Source organism: Cyrtonyx montezumae, unplaced genomic scaffold (assembly GCF_038088225.1).
Source record: "Cyrtonyx montezumae isolate F1298 unplaced genomic scaffold, pur_monq_1.0 scaffold_3, whole genome shotgun sequence".
Lineage (NCBI taxonomy): Eukaryota > Metazoa > Chordata > Aves > Galliformes > Odontophoridae > Cyrtonyx > Cyrtonyx montezumae.
In genome coordinates, this window is record NW_027072034.1 from 78,511,581 (window position 1) to 78,528,018 (window position 16,438).

At 38.4% G+C, this 16,438-nt stretch overlaps 1 protein-coding gene across 1 annotated transcript in view; it reads right to left on the reverse strand.

The window, feature by feature from the left end:
• Positions 1-3,063: 3,063 nt before the first annotated feature.
• Positions 3,064-16,438, reverse strand: part of ZPLD1 (zona pellucida like domain containing 1) — a 169,493-nt gene continuing 156,118 nt past the window's right edge. The window contains exons 5-12 of the mRNA XM_065740861.1: positions 14,411-14,592; positions 13,686-13,758; positions 11,085-11,182; positions 10,728-10,808; positions 9,755-9,926; positions 8,149-8,257; positions 4,807-4,839; positions 3,064-3,311 (exon numbers count right to left, since the gene is read on the reverse strand). Of these exons, the coding sequence (XP_065596933.1) occupies positions 3,139-3,311; positions 4,807-4,839; positions 8,149-8,257; positions 9,755-9,926; positions 10,728-10,808; positions 11,085-11,182; positions 13,686-13,758; positions 14,411-14,592 (921 nt within the window). The 3' untranslated portion in view covers positions 3,064-3,138. The remainder of the gene's footprint in view (positions 3,312-4,806; positions 4,840-8,148; positions 8,258-9,754; positions 9,927-10,727; positions 10,809-11,084; positions 11,183-13,685; positions 13,759-14,410; positions 14,593-16,438) is intronic.

Sequence of the window (16,438 nt, forward strand, 5' to 3'; positions counted from 1 at the left end):
GCTCTCCATCACCGGTGGGTGCTGCAGTGGTGGTGACACGCACTGCAAGAGGAAGAGAAGTCACAGTCTCTCACTGCCCCTGTCCCTCAGCAGGAAGCCCTCCCAGCCCCATGGCCACCAGGTCATTTCCTGCTCCCCACCAGCACAGGACCGAGATCCCCACAGCCCCCACAGAGACGAGTTCTTGCCTCACTCACCTCCGCTGCTGCGGGTGCGTCCTGCGGGGTCCCGGCTGCCTGCATGGGGCAGGCCCAGGGAAACACGAGCAATGCTGTGGGGACAGGCTCTGAGAGCTGCTGCAAGCAGTCACAGGCATTTGCACCCACCACAGCACAGCACAAAACCTTTCTTGGCCTCCAAGCCGAGGCAGAGCGACTCGCAGAGTTGCTCAGCATGATCGAGGAACGAGCCAAACTGAGCCAGGCTCTGCTTCACTCTAGTAGATGCTGTGAGGGCCACACAAGTCACAGTCTGTCACCTGGTGATGTCATTGGCTGTTCCTCAGTGACATCATTTGGGTTGGACTAGGCCTCTCAGGTCATCAATTCCAGCCATTACCCTGACACTGTCAGTTCTACCACTAAAGTGGGCGTGCCCAGGCCACAGGCCTCATGCTGCTCAGCACAGCCCATAACACAGCCCCACTCGGTCGTAAACTTTTAACATTTTTATGCAATTCTTAACAGTGTAATACATGAGCTGATTGTGTGTCACTTCAGCGCAGGCTGCAGAATGCTGTGGAGGGTAGGGCGCAGTGAGGTGCTTACTCTGCCCCTCGCACCTTCTTGCACTTTGGAAGAAATATCCAGAATATCTGAATATCTTGCAATGTCAACCTATCTCCATGGTGAGGAATTCATCCCATCTTATGAGAGAGAAGAACAAGTGGAGAAACAGTAGCAATGGCAGGTCGAGACAGTGACTGGTGGATGGGAAGCAGATTGACTTCAACCGTTTTACTTTACATATGAAAAACATAGTTTGCACGTTATGTTATTGAGCTGCAAAACAATGCTTGCAACAGACTATTTCAGTGTTGTTTTGTGTTGCTTTTTTTCCCCAGTTTTTGCAGCAACTTTTACCATTATTTTCCTTAAGGACATTGTGTGAGATCTCGGTTAGAAACGTCTCTCCGTCAGTTAAGTTGGGCACATTAGAAATAGTCTTTAAAAGTACTAGGGACATAATTTAGCTGTTGGAACAGATTACTGAGGATGGTAATGGCTATTTCCAACACTAGAAGCTTCCAACTAAAGCTGCTGATTATGTAGTATGAATTACATTTATGGAATTTATGTGGTTGTTTCTGAGTTAATTACAACAAATTATTGAGTTAATTACCATGGATTATCTGAGTTTGTTTCTATCCAGACTGGGATAGAAATCTCTTGAGTTTTATCACTACCCCTTAAGGGCCAGTAAAGCTATGGTAATTGACCTTCTGTGTTAAAAGCTTAGTCTTTAAAGAAACTTTTTTGCTTCTTTGTAGGATGAGGTCACTGCGTGCATATACAAATTTCATATTTTAAAAGAAAGAAAAAATGCTTCACACAAAGCATTCATTCTGAAGTGTTTCAAATAATTTTATTAAACAATCATGTTTTACATGTCATCAGACCTAACCCCTGAAGTGCAAAAATGTTTCTGAGGTATTAAAACTGGAGGAAAACAGGCACAGTGTTGGTTGTTAGGGACACCATATTTCAGCACAGTGGACTTTGTGAACACCAGGCCTTTATACAGCATTTGTAGGACCACAGAAAACTGAGAACCAGTCTGTATGTCTTGAGAGCCAAGGAGACCCAATCATTATCTGGTTGTGTTACGTCAACGATAACACGGACTTTGTTGAAATAGGATGAGGATAAATATTAATGAGGTGTTTATCTAGGCCAGTATGTACGGTACATGAAAAAAATAATTCCAAATCAACTGATAAATCTGTGACCAAAATCCCAACTGTCTATCCAGTCCAGCTTAATATATGTCATGTATACTGTGGCCTCTCTAGTGTACCAGAATTTTTTTCTATTCTACAGTTACAGCACTGCCCTGTGCTCCTGTTTGAAGGCACCTTGTCACTCTCAGTCACTTCAGTTAAGTCTGTTGTTTATCAGATTAACTGGAGTCAACAGCATGGTACTGCCTGTGGCCTGCTATTCTTCTAGTTGCCCTTTTCCCCTCATCGATGCAGTGAAGAAGTCTAATCCATGGGAAGAATCTGCTAAAGAAATCAAGCAGTCATCTACTATTCATTTATTTGCTTGCCTCTTCAGGGAGGCAGGGAGTAAAGGAATACTTTCTCCCCTTAGAGCATTTGCCAGGGTTGGAATTTGACTGAAGGTTGTTGATGTGGTGAATCTGTGCAAAAATTAACTTTCTGCTGAATATTAGTTAGATTTAAAACTCACTCATATTCTCACTCAATTATTTTGTTGGAAAAAAGATTTAAACCTCAAAACCCTCAGCATTTTTCCTGGCACCTACAGCAATTTGCCCTAAAACATTTGACTCAAAGATACCCATCCAAATTCTGTTCTGTGTTACTTTATGTGCAATCAACCACAATTCAATGGAAGATATATCTTAAGAAAACATTTTCAAATGAATAATAAGCAAAAGTCACTCATTACTCTAAGACCGTGGTTCTTTTTAGCCAAGACAGATGATACGGTTTCCTCCTGAGCCACAACTGTTTTTTCAAATTTGTGACAAAACATGAAAAAATAGAAGTGATCCTCATCTCAAGAGACATTTATGAACATAGGAATGTTTCTGAATGTGTCAGGTTTTGCATGGCACATTTTAATAGCTTCTCACCTTATGCATCTTCAGCTTTAAGAACTATTTGGGAAGCTGGAGACGCGAGCTGTATTGTCGGCACACCCATGGGCATTATGTCATATATAGTCTGATCACAAACACAATTGAGATTCTCAGTTTCCTAGGATTGTCACCAATATCACTGCTACTTAACCTACACAACAACATCTAACATGCCTACAGATAAAGGATAGAATAGCTGGAATAGGAGCTGGATACAGATGGAATGTTGCCTTTTTTTTTTTTTTTTTTAGTGGAAGAATATTTCATTAACAAGAAAGGCAACCCCAAACAAAAAGTGCCAGTAAATAATTTTCAGTTAAAAACTGGGTTTCGGATGCCACTCAAGACCAAGTTGTTGGGCCAGTTTCTGTGCAGAAGAGTTAGGGAACACACAAAAAAGAAAATGCTTGTGATTCCAAGGATGACCACACCTGAAATCAGAGCACTGGTGACTGAATTCAGCTGGAAAGGAGGTCCGTGTTGAGCTGCAAGAACAAAAACGCACAGGTTATCTCTGGTTAGAATTTCTCAGCAGCACCAAAAACTTCTGTCTTTGCTTTTATATAGGGAATAATTACAGTGAGAAACTAAAATTATACATCAGAATGAGTACCTGGATAAAATTTGGATAAAATTTAGTTAAGTATACTTAGAAAATAGTTGTTCTTTCACTACCCTTTATAGTGGGGAATAAAGACAATGCAGACACTTCTAATAAAACCCCTCACACTGGGCGACCAACCTTGACCTTTTATATTTAGAAGACTGCTACTGCCCAAGAGCTATCAAGGCAGAGGTATAAAGATTTGTGGCCTAGACAAATTAATGAGAGCATTTCTTCCCTGATATCCCTAGCTACATTTCAATCTGAAGGGTACATAAATCCTTATCAGGAATATCTATATCAGATGTGATGCTGTCTGACCTTATCTCTCATTATCTCCCTACTACAGTAGTAATCCTACCTCACTCTACCTCTGTGCTTGCCTCTGGGAGGACAGGCCCAGGAAAGCTGTTCCTATGGGGTGGAAAGAAGGCTGCTCTTTTTTGTGGATGAGAACAGGTAGCACCTGTGAAACACACAAAGCTGTGTGCAGGAGTTGAAGAATTTGCCTTTTGAATTGTTATTTTAGTGGCACCCATAAGAAGGAGCATACCAATGTGTGATTGACTTCAAGGAAAACTGTTTCCATGCCAGGAGGGAAAGGCAGCTGCTTCTATGGGGTCCAAACCAAGAAGAGAAGGGAACAAATAGCTAATACAATTCTGAGGACAGCGTAGGTTGCTTCTGTCACTGGGTCCTGTTATGAGCAAGTAAGAGGCAGGATGGTGTAACAAACCATCTTTTCTTTACTAGTCATTAGCTACTCCTCATTAACACCAGAATAACATATAAGTTGAAACAAGTCCTCCAAGTGTCTGAAGGAGAAGCACTGTAAAACTTGCAGCCTGTTTCCTTCCTCACCCTACAATGGACCACTTGTTCTACCCAAAGTTCTTCATGGGCTCTTCATGTGGTTAAGTGCCATGAGAACGAGAACTACGGCAGGACTCTTCTGAGTTTGAGCTCTGAACTGAACTGCACCTCAACAACCATTTTGCTGCACAGCTCCCATATGGCATAAGCAGATTTTACTGCTTAAGTCTGATTTTGCTTCTGGCAGTTGCAATGCTTCTTCACCCTTACATGTCATAGCAACAGATTTTCACTTCGACTCTATTATAGGAATTAGAAGTTGCTGTGTTGGTGGGGTTGGATATACAAATTAAACTGAGCAATCCAAATTCACCAAATGTTTTCTTTATGGCAGGATGTCAGTATTTACTTATTTAAAAGACAACAGCCAAAAAGAATGGAAAACAAACAACAAAACATTCTAGCTCAGTGCATCAAACTGAATCCAAAGGGTTCATCCTCCTCAGTTCTGTTTCACTCATAGGCCATTTCTTATGTGTTTCTTGGAATTTTTATTAACTTACCACCAAGCTGTGAGTTGTTGGTTGGTGTCTCATCTGTATAAAACAGAAATGAGATGCATTATATTTTATAAACACATTGTGCCTGCCCCCACCCTACCCCACTCCTCCCCTCACTTTGCACACAAAAAGCCAGTAGACTTGGCTTTATTTTCAAAACACATCTACTGTATTTGCAACATTGACTAGATGATTTTTTGTATCTCTGGTAAAACCAGGATCACAATATTAATTACATGAAGTTTCTTCATTCTTTAGGCAAGTGCGACAACACAAAGTTACTTATCATTCTGAGGGGGAAGAAAAGAAATCACACAAACAATCAAACAAAAAAAAAACACCTTAGTGAAGGAACTATTTAGCTGAAAAGAGTCCCAGTTCTATTCTACTCCTTTTAATAACAATACAGTGACAACTATGATGCTATACACAAGTTCCTTCTATTATAAACATACTACAGGATGGTCTGAATAGAAAAAAAGTTTTAACCTGAGTTTTTCCAAGGAAAAGTAATGCAATGACCTTAAGGGATAACAAAAACACCCTTTCTCAATGCACCCTTTGCTCTTGGCAGCTACATGCTGTACTCAGGGAAACATTTACATTCTATCTACGTTTAAAAAAAAACAAATTACACTATCCATCTCAAAACTAAACTTTTTGTCATTGCTTTTGCTTTTTCATGCAACTTGTAATCACAGCTCATGTCTGCATCTATTTTGAGCAGCTGTCTTCTATGTTTGAGACAACCATCAAAAGCTGTACAATCTCACCTTTGCAAATAGGTGCTTGCTTTGTCTCTGAACATAGAGACCAAAATGTTTTCTCCTGTGTTTTTCTCTTGCAAAGACTTATTTTATTTTACCAAACAAGAATGAAGTTTATCTGAAAATAATGTAATGTTAGAAATAAGAGTTCAGGACCATTACCCATGTGCAGCAGCACTAATCTGTTCTCCTAGGGTAATTACATAAACAGTGCTGTTACCAGAACAACTGGTGAGAGTAATGGGAAGGCTTGGCCAACTACATGAGGCACACAACTGCACACCAACTACACCAAGCTGACACACTGACATGCACAGGACCAGTCCCAGCATAGATACAGCACAACTCAAATGAGGAAAGCAAGGGATTTCACACATGCAGCCAAATGACAGGTATATATATTATGCTCAGACAGGTACAACATGTTTTATGCAGTCTGTACTAAAGTTGGAGCAGATTTGTTCTTGAAAAACATATTAAGCACCTTCGTGTAGCATTGTGTCGAAGTCAGCACTGCCACCCATGGGATTCCTTATTCACAAAGCAGTCAGCCTGAAGTTTTCCCATGTCCTTTCCCTATTTTTTTCTTTGACTGCAGCATTCATGAACCTCACACCATCAGTGCATTTATCACTTATTTTCACAACAGGAAAAGACAGTGGTAGAAAGTAGTAATTCCCTCTTTCTGCTCCAGAAGGAAGAATGAAGTTTAAGCCAGGTTGACTTGACCAATAGCAGGCAGGAAATTATTGGCACAGTTCAGACCTAAATCACTACTTTTTAAAGCACATGCCATCAAGACATGCTTCTGTCAGTGAGAGTGGGATGCTCTATGAATGCTCTACGAAGAAATCTGTCTAATCTAAAAAAGCCTTAGTCACATATCTCAATTAAAAGACACCTAAAACAATGCTAGTTGAGTTGGAAGAGACTCTTAAACGTCATCTAGTTCACTTCCCCTGCAATGAGAAGGGACAGCTACAGCTGGATCACGTTACTTAGAGCCCCATCCAGCCTGATCTTCAATATCTATTAAGAACAAGGTACCCAGCACCTCTCTGGGCAACCTGTTCCAGTGCTTCATCAGTCTTATTGTAAAGATCTTCCTTATACTAGTCCAAATCTCCTCTCTTTTAGTTTGAAACCATTTTACCTTGTCCTATTGCAACAGGCCCTGCTAAAGAGTCTGTCCCCTTCCTTTTTAACGCTCCCCCTTAGGTGCTGAAAGGCCTCTATCAGGTCTCCCTGAAGCCATCCCCAGGCTGAACAGCCCCAGCTCTCTCAGCTGTATTCCTGTTTTCATTTAAAAATAAATAAACAAAGTCACTCAAGAACTGTCAACAGATTATATATATTAGTTTATCATTGCATTGGGATCATTAAATACCCATGGTAAGATCTTGATTTGCTTGAAGTAATGTATTATTTAAAGCTACTATATGAAAAACTTCTATCATTATTATTATTTCAAAAGTAGCATTTGCACCATTTGAATCAAAGTTTATTTTTTAATAGGGGCTGCTCACACACCAAGCTTTATATAGCTCTCTTCCCTTGCCTAAGGTAGTGTTTCTCTACCACGCATTTAAGCAAATATGTCATTTATTTTCGATAAGTATTCATGCATGCAACTTTGAAGTTAGTTTTTTTATTTTTTATTGACTAATCAGATGACAGGAAGTGTACTCAATTGGGATCACTTATAATACAGGAAAAAAATACTAGCTTTCCTTGCAGAAACATTGCTTATAACTGAGGGTATTTGATTCTAAAAAGTAGTCTCTTGGTAGATGGTTCCCAATTATGGAAGGTCAGTCACTCTCCTTGTACATGTAGGCATAATCCCTTTGCATGGATTTTATTCTCAAGTGTTTCAGTTATTTTTCCTCGACAAGACTCACTCCTGTTCTCTGGTTCCTAAATCTAAGGCTTCTGAAATTTGCAAACTGAATTTCTTCAATACTTTAAAAATGATTTATTTTTATTACATTGTCAACAGCAGTCACAGAAGTACTTTTCATGGACTGCAGGTTGCTTGAAAACAAATCCAAAAAAAAACCAACAAAAAAACAAAAAAACAAAACCCCATATTTTGACAATAAGAATGGACCTCACTCTGAATCTAAAAGGTGAAGGCAGGTAATAGCATGTATTAACACAAATAGACGCCCAAAGGTGAAGATGGAAGAAATGCTGAATAGAAAGCGACAGTGAATATTTATTAGCTGTCCAAATTAACTTGTGATGCTGAGCATAGTACCTTAAATTCCATTACATTCAGTGAAATCTTCCAACAAAAATAAGTAGTCAAACCACTGAGTTTGGGTTTTTATAATGAATTTACATGCATAAGCATATGCCACAATGATTTTCATGGGGTAAAGAGGAAGTGTAAGTGCTGAGCAAAAATATTAGCTCAGATTTTCTACCAAAGATTGCAGTAGTTGGGGAAAACATACCCAAACTCATGGAGAATCCATCCTTTTTTAATTCATGGCAATTTTTTATTAAACTCTAAAACATTTCCCCAGGTTCTTGAAATTTCTGAAGTGCATAGAAAAAGTTTGCTCGTTCCTACCACTCCTGGTAATGATGGGGCCAGCAGTGATCACAGCATTGCCAGAGGTGCTCTGAGGGCTCCAAGTCGTTCTGCTACCAGCATCTCTTCTTTCTCTGTGACTGCAAATCTGAGTGGTTAATCAAAATAATCACTGTTTCAGAGTGGAATGGAATTATTGCCCTTCTGTGCTTCCTCTTTTAATGGAAGCTCTTTTACAAGCAATACTACAACTTCTATTTCTTAGTATGCGTTAAATTACTTTGCAATAAAAACAGCTGCAATAGTCTGCAGAAGCGTGTCTTGTAAATGCTTAGTTTCCCGTTGTAGTTTGCCTTACTTCATTTACAGAGCTACACTGTTGTTGTGTACAAGATCCATTTTATAGTATATTAAATTTTCAGTAGTTGATTTCTCGGTGCTTTGTTTACAGTCAGTTTTCACAACAAATGTGTTTCACTTGACTAGGGATAGACAACATGCTACAGTTCCTGTTCTACCAGAGTTCTTAAGTTAAACTTCATATTTTTCCATGGACTCCTAAATAGTGACAACACATTAAAAGAATTGCCAGAATTCTACCATCTGGAATCTACCTTTAATTAGCATCTCTCTCTTATCTATCTTAATCTTGGTTACCCAAGAATGTTTCAAACAAGATCATTTCTCAGATTCTGACTTCATGTGGAAGAACTTCAAAACCCATAGAACACGCACCTCCACAGAAACAAATATTTGGTTTTAAATAATTTATTAGTAATAAAATAATGCACAAAATGGCAGATCTGAGAGCATTTTAAAATTATGAGTGGAAAGTTGTTCAGCAGGAAACTATACCACATTTTGAAGACATCAACACAGAATATCTTGTGTTCAACATACGTACTGAAGTGTTTCAATTTCCAAAATATATTTGTTATTTCCAGTGCCGCCAAAATGAAATAATGTTTGAATTGAATTGCGTGTTTGAATTTCAAAACCCACCTGGATGCCTACCCGTGCAACCCGGTCGAGGGAGCTGCTTTGGCAGGGGGTTTGGACTAGATAATCTCTAGAGGTCCTTTCCAACCCCTATAATTCTGTGATTCTACAACACAGCAGTTTTGTAACTACAAGTGAGGTGATAATAAATGAGAGAGGAGGCATTTTTTTTTCCCCACTATCAGGAACACTTAAACTATCCTTCATCAGAATAAGTGTGCTTACCATAAGTTTTCTATTAATTATATTATATTCTAAAATATTTCCATTCATCTGCAATGATTATGGATACTTTGTCTCTTAGATAGTCTTATATTAAGACTATCAGCTCTGAAAATGTCTCAGACATGACTTCTAATAATGAGCTAAGGATCAAAAGACAAAAAGATGACTTGCTGCATGTCCAACAACCTGTGCTTTGCAGATCTATTATTATTCTACGTATGGGTGAACACATCCATTCCCATATCCACCACAAGTTGTTTTACATTCCTTCAGATGCATCAAGCACATCTTATTTCTGACTATCCAAGTCACCTTCCTTCTGTGTCTTCCAAGTATCTCTTACTTTTAGATGCAGAGTAACTCCAGCTTGACTATCTTACATTCAGAGAATTAGCAGCAGTTTCCATCAATTGAAACTTACTGGCACAAGAAAGGGACAGTCATCTGCTCTGCACAGCTTTGTCACACAGTGGAGGAAGACCGTAGACATCTTCTGGTTCTTGTGCTTCACAAAGCGAAATACCTCAAAGGAAAATCGTCCCATTTGGCTCTTGCCATTTTCAATGATAGTTGTCTGCGGGTCCTTGTCACAGCTAGTTTTTGTAGAGAAGATTAAAACTAGGATGAGTAGATAGATGGCTGGCTTTTTAAAGCTCTTAGGTGAGAGTAAGATAACTTAAGTAGCCAAGACAGCGCTTTAGGTCATTAAAAAAGAACATAGTGCCACAATGTCCAACATGTGCCACCACAATCTCCCTACTAGGCTCCAAAGTCCTGTGCAGGTTGCCACAGAAACACTGTGATTCGTTTTGTAACATCACAGTTGCAAACTAAGGTACCATTTAATTTCAGTGACATAAAAAATCCTGAACGCAGAAACAAGAAGTACCCAGTTATGCAACTAGTATAGACAGATAACTCCAAATGAAGGCAGACTTCATTGGTGAGATTTAATCTGTAATACTGCCAAGATACTACTTACGTTTTTCAAATTTCCAATTCAAGAAAATATTATTATTGGGACTAGCAGGAACATCTATTTAACTTTCATCATTTGCTTAACTTTTTTCCTGAACTGCAGTCTACATTGTGTTGTCATTTACTGCAAGGGTACCTTTGGTAAAACAACGTCCAGTTCGGATACTTAGTTTGTGTGTTTCTGCAGTCTCTAGTGGAGACATTTCAGTTGTATACTTCTCCACCATAATTCCCATTACTCTGAACCAGATTCTATGTTTATGTTGAAAAAAAGCAATGTCCTGACATACTACCTATAATTCCATCCCTTGGCCTCTCTACTAATATTGCCTAGAGTTTTCAGGCAGCTTAGAAAACCACTAACTGAAAGATTTATAAAGAAGGACCTGCAAACACTGGGTTTGCACAGGACTTACCTGAAGAAAAGATCATATCGAAGATCATCACTTGGATTACCAGATGGTGTAGTGTAACAGTAGTCCATCAAAACATTCCACCTGTACAAGAGGCAAAGTGACAGATGATGGGAACTGGCAGTGTAAGGGTACAAACGGACAGTGAGGGAAAACTTTCATTACAAGGACAGCAGCAAGATTTGCATTCAGTATAGAGGATTTGATATCCTTCAGTTGAAGGCAATGATTGTCAAACACTAACCACCCTTTTAATGCACAAAAGATTACAAAGACAGACTTTTGCTTCTAAATCAGAATAACTTAGAAAACCATGAGCTGAATAGGCAACAGAACAAGAAATAACATCCTGTATGGTACCTGCCATCAAGGTTAGTTGCTCTCACAGCTGCATATATTTTGGTTTTTAGAGGTAAACCTGTACTTGGGATGAGGAGCTGCTGGCTGTAGGTTGAGTCCTGAAAAACAAATATTGACTCAATATACCAGAAATCCTACTGTGAAAAATCACCTGCATTCACAAACTAAACTCTCATCTAATTTTTTCAATTTGTGTAAGACAGAAAGAGACTTCGTCTCTTTTTGTCCCATTTCTGAGAGGAAGTAGAAGGCAGTGCCAGCACTGCATTGTAGGTATTTGCAGTTTATCTGTAAAGACCAAAACCACTTCATATGTCTTATTCCATGCAGCTATTGGGGAATATCTATTTTTTTTATCATTGTATGAAGCATCTGGATAAGTGATCGAAGAAAAGGTACTGTTCATGAACAAGGTCACTGCAAATTAACACCTCAATATGTCTCCCAGTGCTTATATGTAGTCAAGTGGCTGTTGTGGTTTTCTAAAGGAGGAGTATGACTATGTAGTCAGTGCACCCTTTCCCAGGGAAGGTTCTTAAGGTTATTTGACTGAGCAGAGATAGTAATGTCTTCAGGTTTTATTCATCTTAAGATTTAGCCTGGTTGAAAAGACATATTTCAGTATCCAGAATGTAGTCTCTGTGGAAGCTGGTTTGTCCAAGAATTTAAAAGAATACTAAAAATTTAATAGTTCAAGAATTCTGTTTCAAGAAAGCTATATTTAAGAGAACAGCTAAGAATTCATCGTATATACTATGACTATACATAGACATAGCTGCTTTGCTAGCTTACTGTTCACAAGCTGAATCATTAATGTCTCTTTAGCAGTGACCCACAGATGCCATGAAACAAATTTAGAATGACAGATGCTAATTTAGCATATCAAAATGCACTTACTGTTAATGTCACCTATGTCAAATAAGGTTGCTAATCCATAAAGAACAGAAACTCAGCATGTTAATACCTATTGTGAGAGGTCAAAGCACTCAAGTAGAATTTTGAAATAAGTAGAATTTTGAAAGTGCTACAATAACACCAGGTTCAGTGTGGCAGGCAAGAGTAACAAAAAGGATGAAGTATATAAAACAAATGTTTTTTCTAAGGAAGCTCAATATCCACCCTCTTCATTATTGGAGGCCTGGGGACGTTGAGGAGGTAAGCTTGCGACCTATGAAGACAATCATACATATTTCTAACTCTGTCAGATTTTCCAAAATAATGAAAAACATTCCACAGTAAGTCCCTCGTTCCATAAGTTCATGATCAACTTGTAAACTCAATGGGGTAGTGAAGATCAAACCCATTTTTCTGGGTGTTAACTGAGAAATAAATGCACTCTCAGTGCAAGCATTAATAGCATTTATACATGAGCAAATGCAGAATTAGACCCTGAAAGGCAGCAACAAACGAGTGGTGGTCAGTTCCTGTTCTTATAGAGAAGTCTGGCAAAGTTCCCTTTTTGGTCAGGATTATTAAAAATCAGAGAAGAATAATCTTCATTTTAACAGATTAGGAACTGCTCTTCAGAGCTCTGCCAAACAAAAATGATTTCTTAAAGAATGCCTTTGGAAAATGTCCTGTTACAATATTTATAGCTCATTATGTTCAAAGTGTAAAGCATTGACTTTTAAATCAGTTGCATGAATTATAACTCAATGTCATGATGACATGAATAATAATGAAAAAAATCAGAATCATAATTTCCAAAAATGTTGCCTCATAGATTGAGAAATTGATATTTAAATCAGGTATTTAAAATGTATGAATAAAAATTTTAATCAACAGGAAAAAAATCATTCCAGGGATTAATGTTGTTGTTAAGTAGAGGTCTACCCGTTTTTCACATTTTACTGTCACCATCCATATCTATGTAGGAAAAGCTTATACAGTAATGCATATCCAAATTAAATTATCTAAAAGGCATGACAGAGAGGTTAGCTGAAACCTGTAAGAATTATTAACCCCTAAAATCATCTAAGTTCAGAGAATGAGGTAACAAATACACTGGGCTTCAGGTTTGTAACAAATCCCACATCCCTCACGACCATTAAAGATGATCAAAACACTCCTATGAAGTTCAAACATAAAAATATTCCAGCAAAAGAGCTGCTGTTTATTGTTAAGGGAATGGGTCTGTAGTATTTTTATAGAATACTACAGACTACTCTCTGTATCAGTACAGTGTACCTATGCACATATACACAGAGATATACAGAAACACGTGCATAAACATAATGAATGAAAACATGAGGATGCACTCTGAAACATGATAATAATTAGTACAACAGATTATTTGCATGGCATTGGAACCTAAAAGCCAGAGCTGTAAATTGATGAATTGCATAAATACAGAATGAAAAGACTGTGTGTCTTCAAAGACCAGCTATCTAAACACAAGGCAAGAGGTACATGCAAACAAAAAGGACAAGAGAACCTAGATGAAAGCTGTCCAGACTAAAGGCCTGGTCCTTCATGGGAGAAATGGGAGGGGAATAACACCTAACAAAGAGGAGTTTACAATTTGCTCTACAAATCCAGCTTGTACCTACATAATGCAGAGATGGAATTCATCTGGGTCATGTGACTGTGTTTTATACTCACATTGTAAAGCAGCAAATTCAAAGTGCTGATAAATGTACCGTTGTTCTCCCTTACAGAAATAGCAGCCGATGACCTACAACAGAACCAGAAGAATCGTGAAGATCAAAAATGCATTTTAGTTTTGTCTTCATGCACTTCAGTGTCTTTTATTGTTAAAAAACTTAATGAGCTATATCGCAAGAAGTTAATTTATCTGTTTGGGTTATAAACCTCAGAAATACAAGCTTACAGTGGAAACACTGACAGAACCTTAACTATATGGAAAATAATGGATATTGTCAGAAGCATGAATCAGAAAAATAATTAACAGAGAGGCAAAGTGACAAAAAGGAACCTGCTTTTCACGATGTACAAAACCTACTCATGTAAATATTTTCTTCCAAATGATTTAAAGAAGAATTTCCATGTTTTCTGCTGTCATTTTGTCATCAGAATACAGTAACTTTAAGGCAAGCTTTACAACAAAGTCAACAGTAGTTCTTCATAAACACTATGGTATCTCATACAGTGATGGTAATGAATTTCTTTTTTTACCTTTGCATCACCTCTTTCAGTATGGTTTTATTTTCATCCTCTTTACTGTTATAAAAAGCTAAGTATCACCATGCTGACAGTATGCTACGGCATGCAAATATTTAGGTGTGCACAGATACAAGTATCTATGCATATGTATGAACTCTTACAAACACGAGAATGAAACATGTAGGAATTAAAAGGACACTTACGAAGCAAGCTGGGTATTGTTAACCAGGTACTCCAGTGGATAGCTACAGCTAAATTTGTACAGAAGCCCAGGTAAATAGCTGATAATAGTTGGTGGGTCTGGTGTATCTATATAGCCCGAAACATTACCTATCTGTACCACTGAGATATTCCCATAAGCATTGACACCTCGAGCTGAGGACACCTGTTGGAGGAGATAGAAAACAAGTATTACCAGGAAGTCGAACATGAGACAAGTGGTATACTTAAGAACACAGATGCTTTACTCATCATTTAACCAGAAATATCTTCAGAAAGATCTGTTGAAAATGAGTTTGCTTTACTGACACCATATTGTCTATGTTGTATCTCTCACCTCCCCAGGATCAGGCATTTGAAGTTCACAGGGGATACCACTGTTCTTAAAACACAGGTTTGAGCAACATTTGAGTAAAACTGATGAATCCTGGAAGGTACTTTCTCTGAGCATTCCCAATGAATTAGCATGTTTTACTGGACAATGCTGAAGGAACTTTTCTATTACAATGCCAATAGTATGTGACTAATTGTTCAGTCAGTGGTACGAAAATGCTCAGTGTGATTTCCTAGGGTCTGTCCCTTGCTTAAGAAACACAGCCTAGAGCACCCAGGTAGCATAACCTGCTACTGCTGTTTGATTTTCTCTCCACCTCATCCTCCCAAAATCAAAAAGGTTTGTCTGACACTTGGCAGACCAGGGTTTTACCTAAGTTCTGCCCAAAGTGCTACCTTCCCTTTGCTTACACAGAAAGCAAGTTTGAAGCCCTTCACTGTGAAAAACAGCCAAAAAGTTGCATGGAATCTTACTGCTCCATTGTGGGGACCCTGATACTCCCAGCTCTTTCATCCTTTTTGTGGCACAGCATGCAGAGACAGGTTAAGGGGAATTTTTGGTTACATTTTTATCCTGTGCAGCTTTGTGGAAGCCCCATTGGGATCACCAATCTGCAATTATTTGGATTGATCAGACAGCGTTTTCTTAAAGTTATAATCAGAGAGCGTGTTCTCAGAGTTGACAGCATGACTGACTCCACACGAAGAGCAAAAGGTTCCTTCCTGACAAGTTCTAAACACAGGTGATGGAAACTACTCATAGACTGTGAAAAGAGAATCTTGAGCTTGGTGAACTGGCTTTTGTTGAAATTTTTAAAGAAAACTCAGCCTGAGGCAAATAGGTCAGAGAGCATTCTGAACAATTCAGCACAGTTTGACAAAATTATTAGCAACTGAAAACAGCAGGGTTGTTATGAAAACTGACAGCTAACTTTGATTGTATGAATTCCAGGTAGAATATAAGCCTTAAAAATAATACATTCTTACACGTTCTGTAAGTTAGTCATAAGCAGTTTGATACAAACAGTGACAACTTGTACAGGGTAACATACACAACTTGTGCAACCTCACTCTCCCTTGGTTTAGAAGATTTGAGACCTTTATTTTTATTTTATTTTATTTTATTTTTTCAGTCAGTCATTCACTGCTAGATAATTCTTTTTCAAGGGAATGGAATTTATATTGGCAGGAAACAGTTTGAAGTCAGTTCTTGGACCAGATTCTGGTTTGAAAAACACACCAACAGCTAAAGATTACATTTAGTCATTAGTTGCATAAGGAACTGCATAATTCATGCACAAAGTAATAACAAAATGTAGGCACTGAAGTCATGCCACCAGATAAAACATCGTAGCACACATTGGCACCACACCCCGTAGACGATCTGAGCTGAACATATAAATAAGAACTTCAGGCCCACATCTTGCCTTTTTTTTTAATTCATATATAATTTAAGTGGATAGGTAATTGTCATTCTTCATTTTGTGGTTGTTTGGTGAATTTTTGCTTGTTCTTGTCAAATATTCAAAGTTTGCTTTGACAGTTCCATAGAGATGAGATCCTGTAAGGAGGTGCATGCCCTGAGAGCACTACTTGCAGAGATGCCTGCTGTGAGCTTCCTCCCTTGTGGGTCTGAGTCCTCTGGCCACATTATTTCACCTGTGACATTCAGCCTGAAG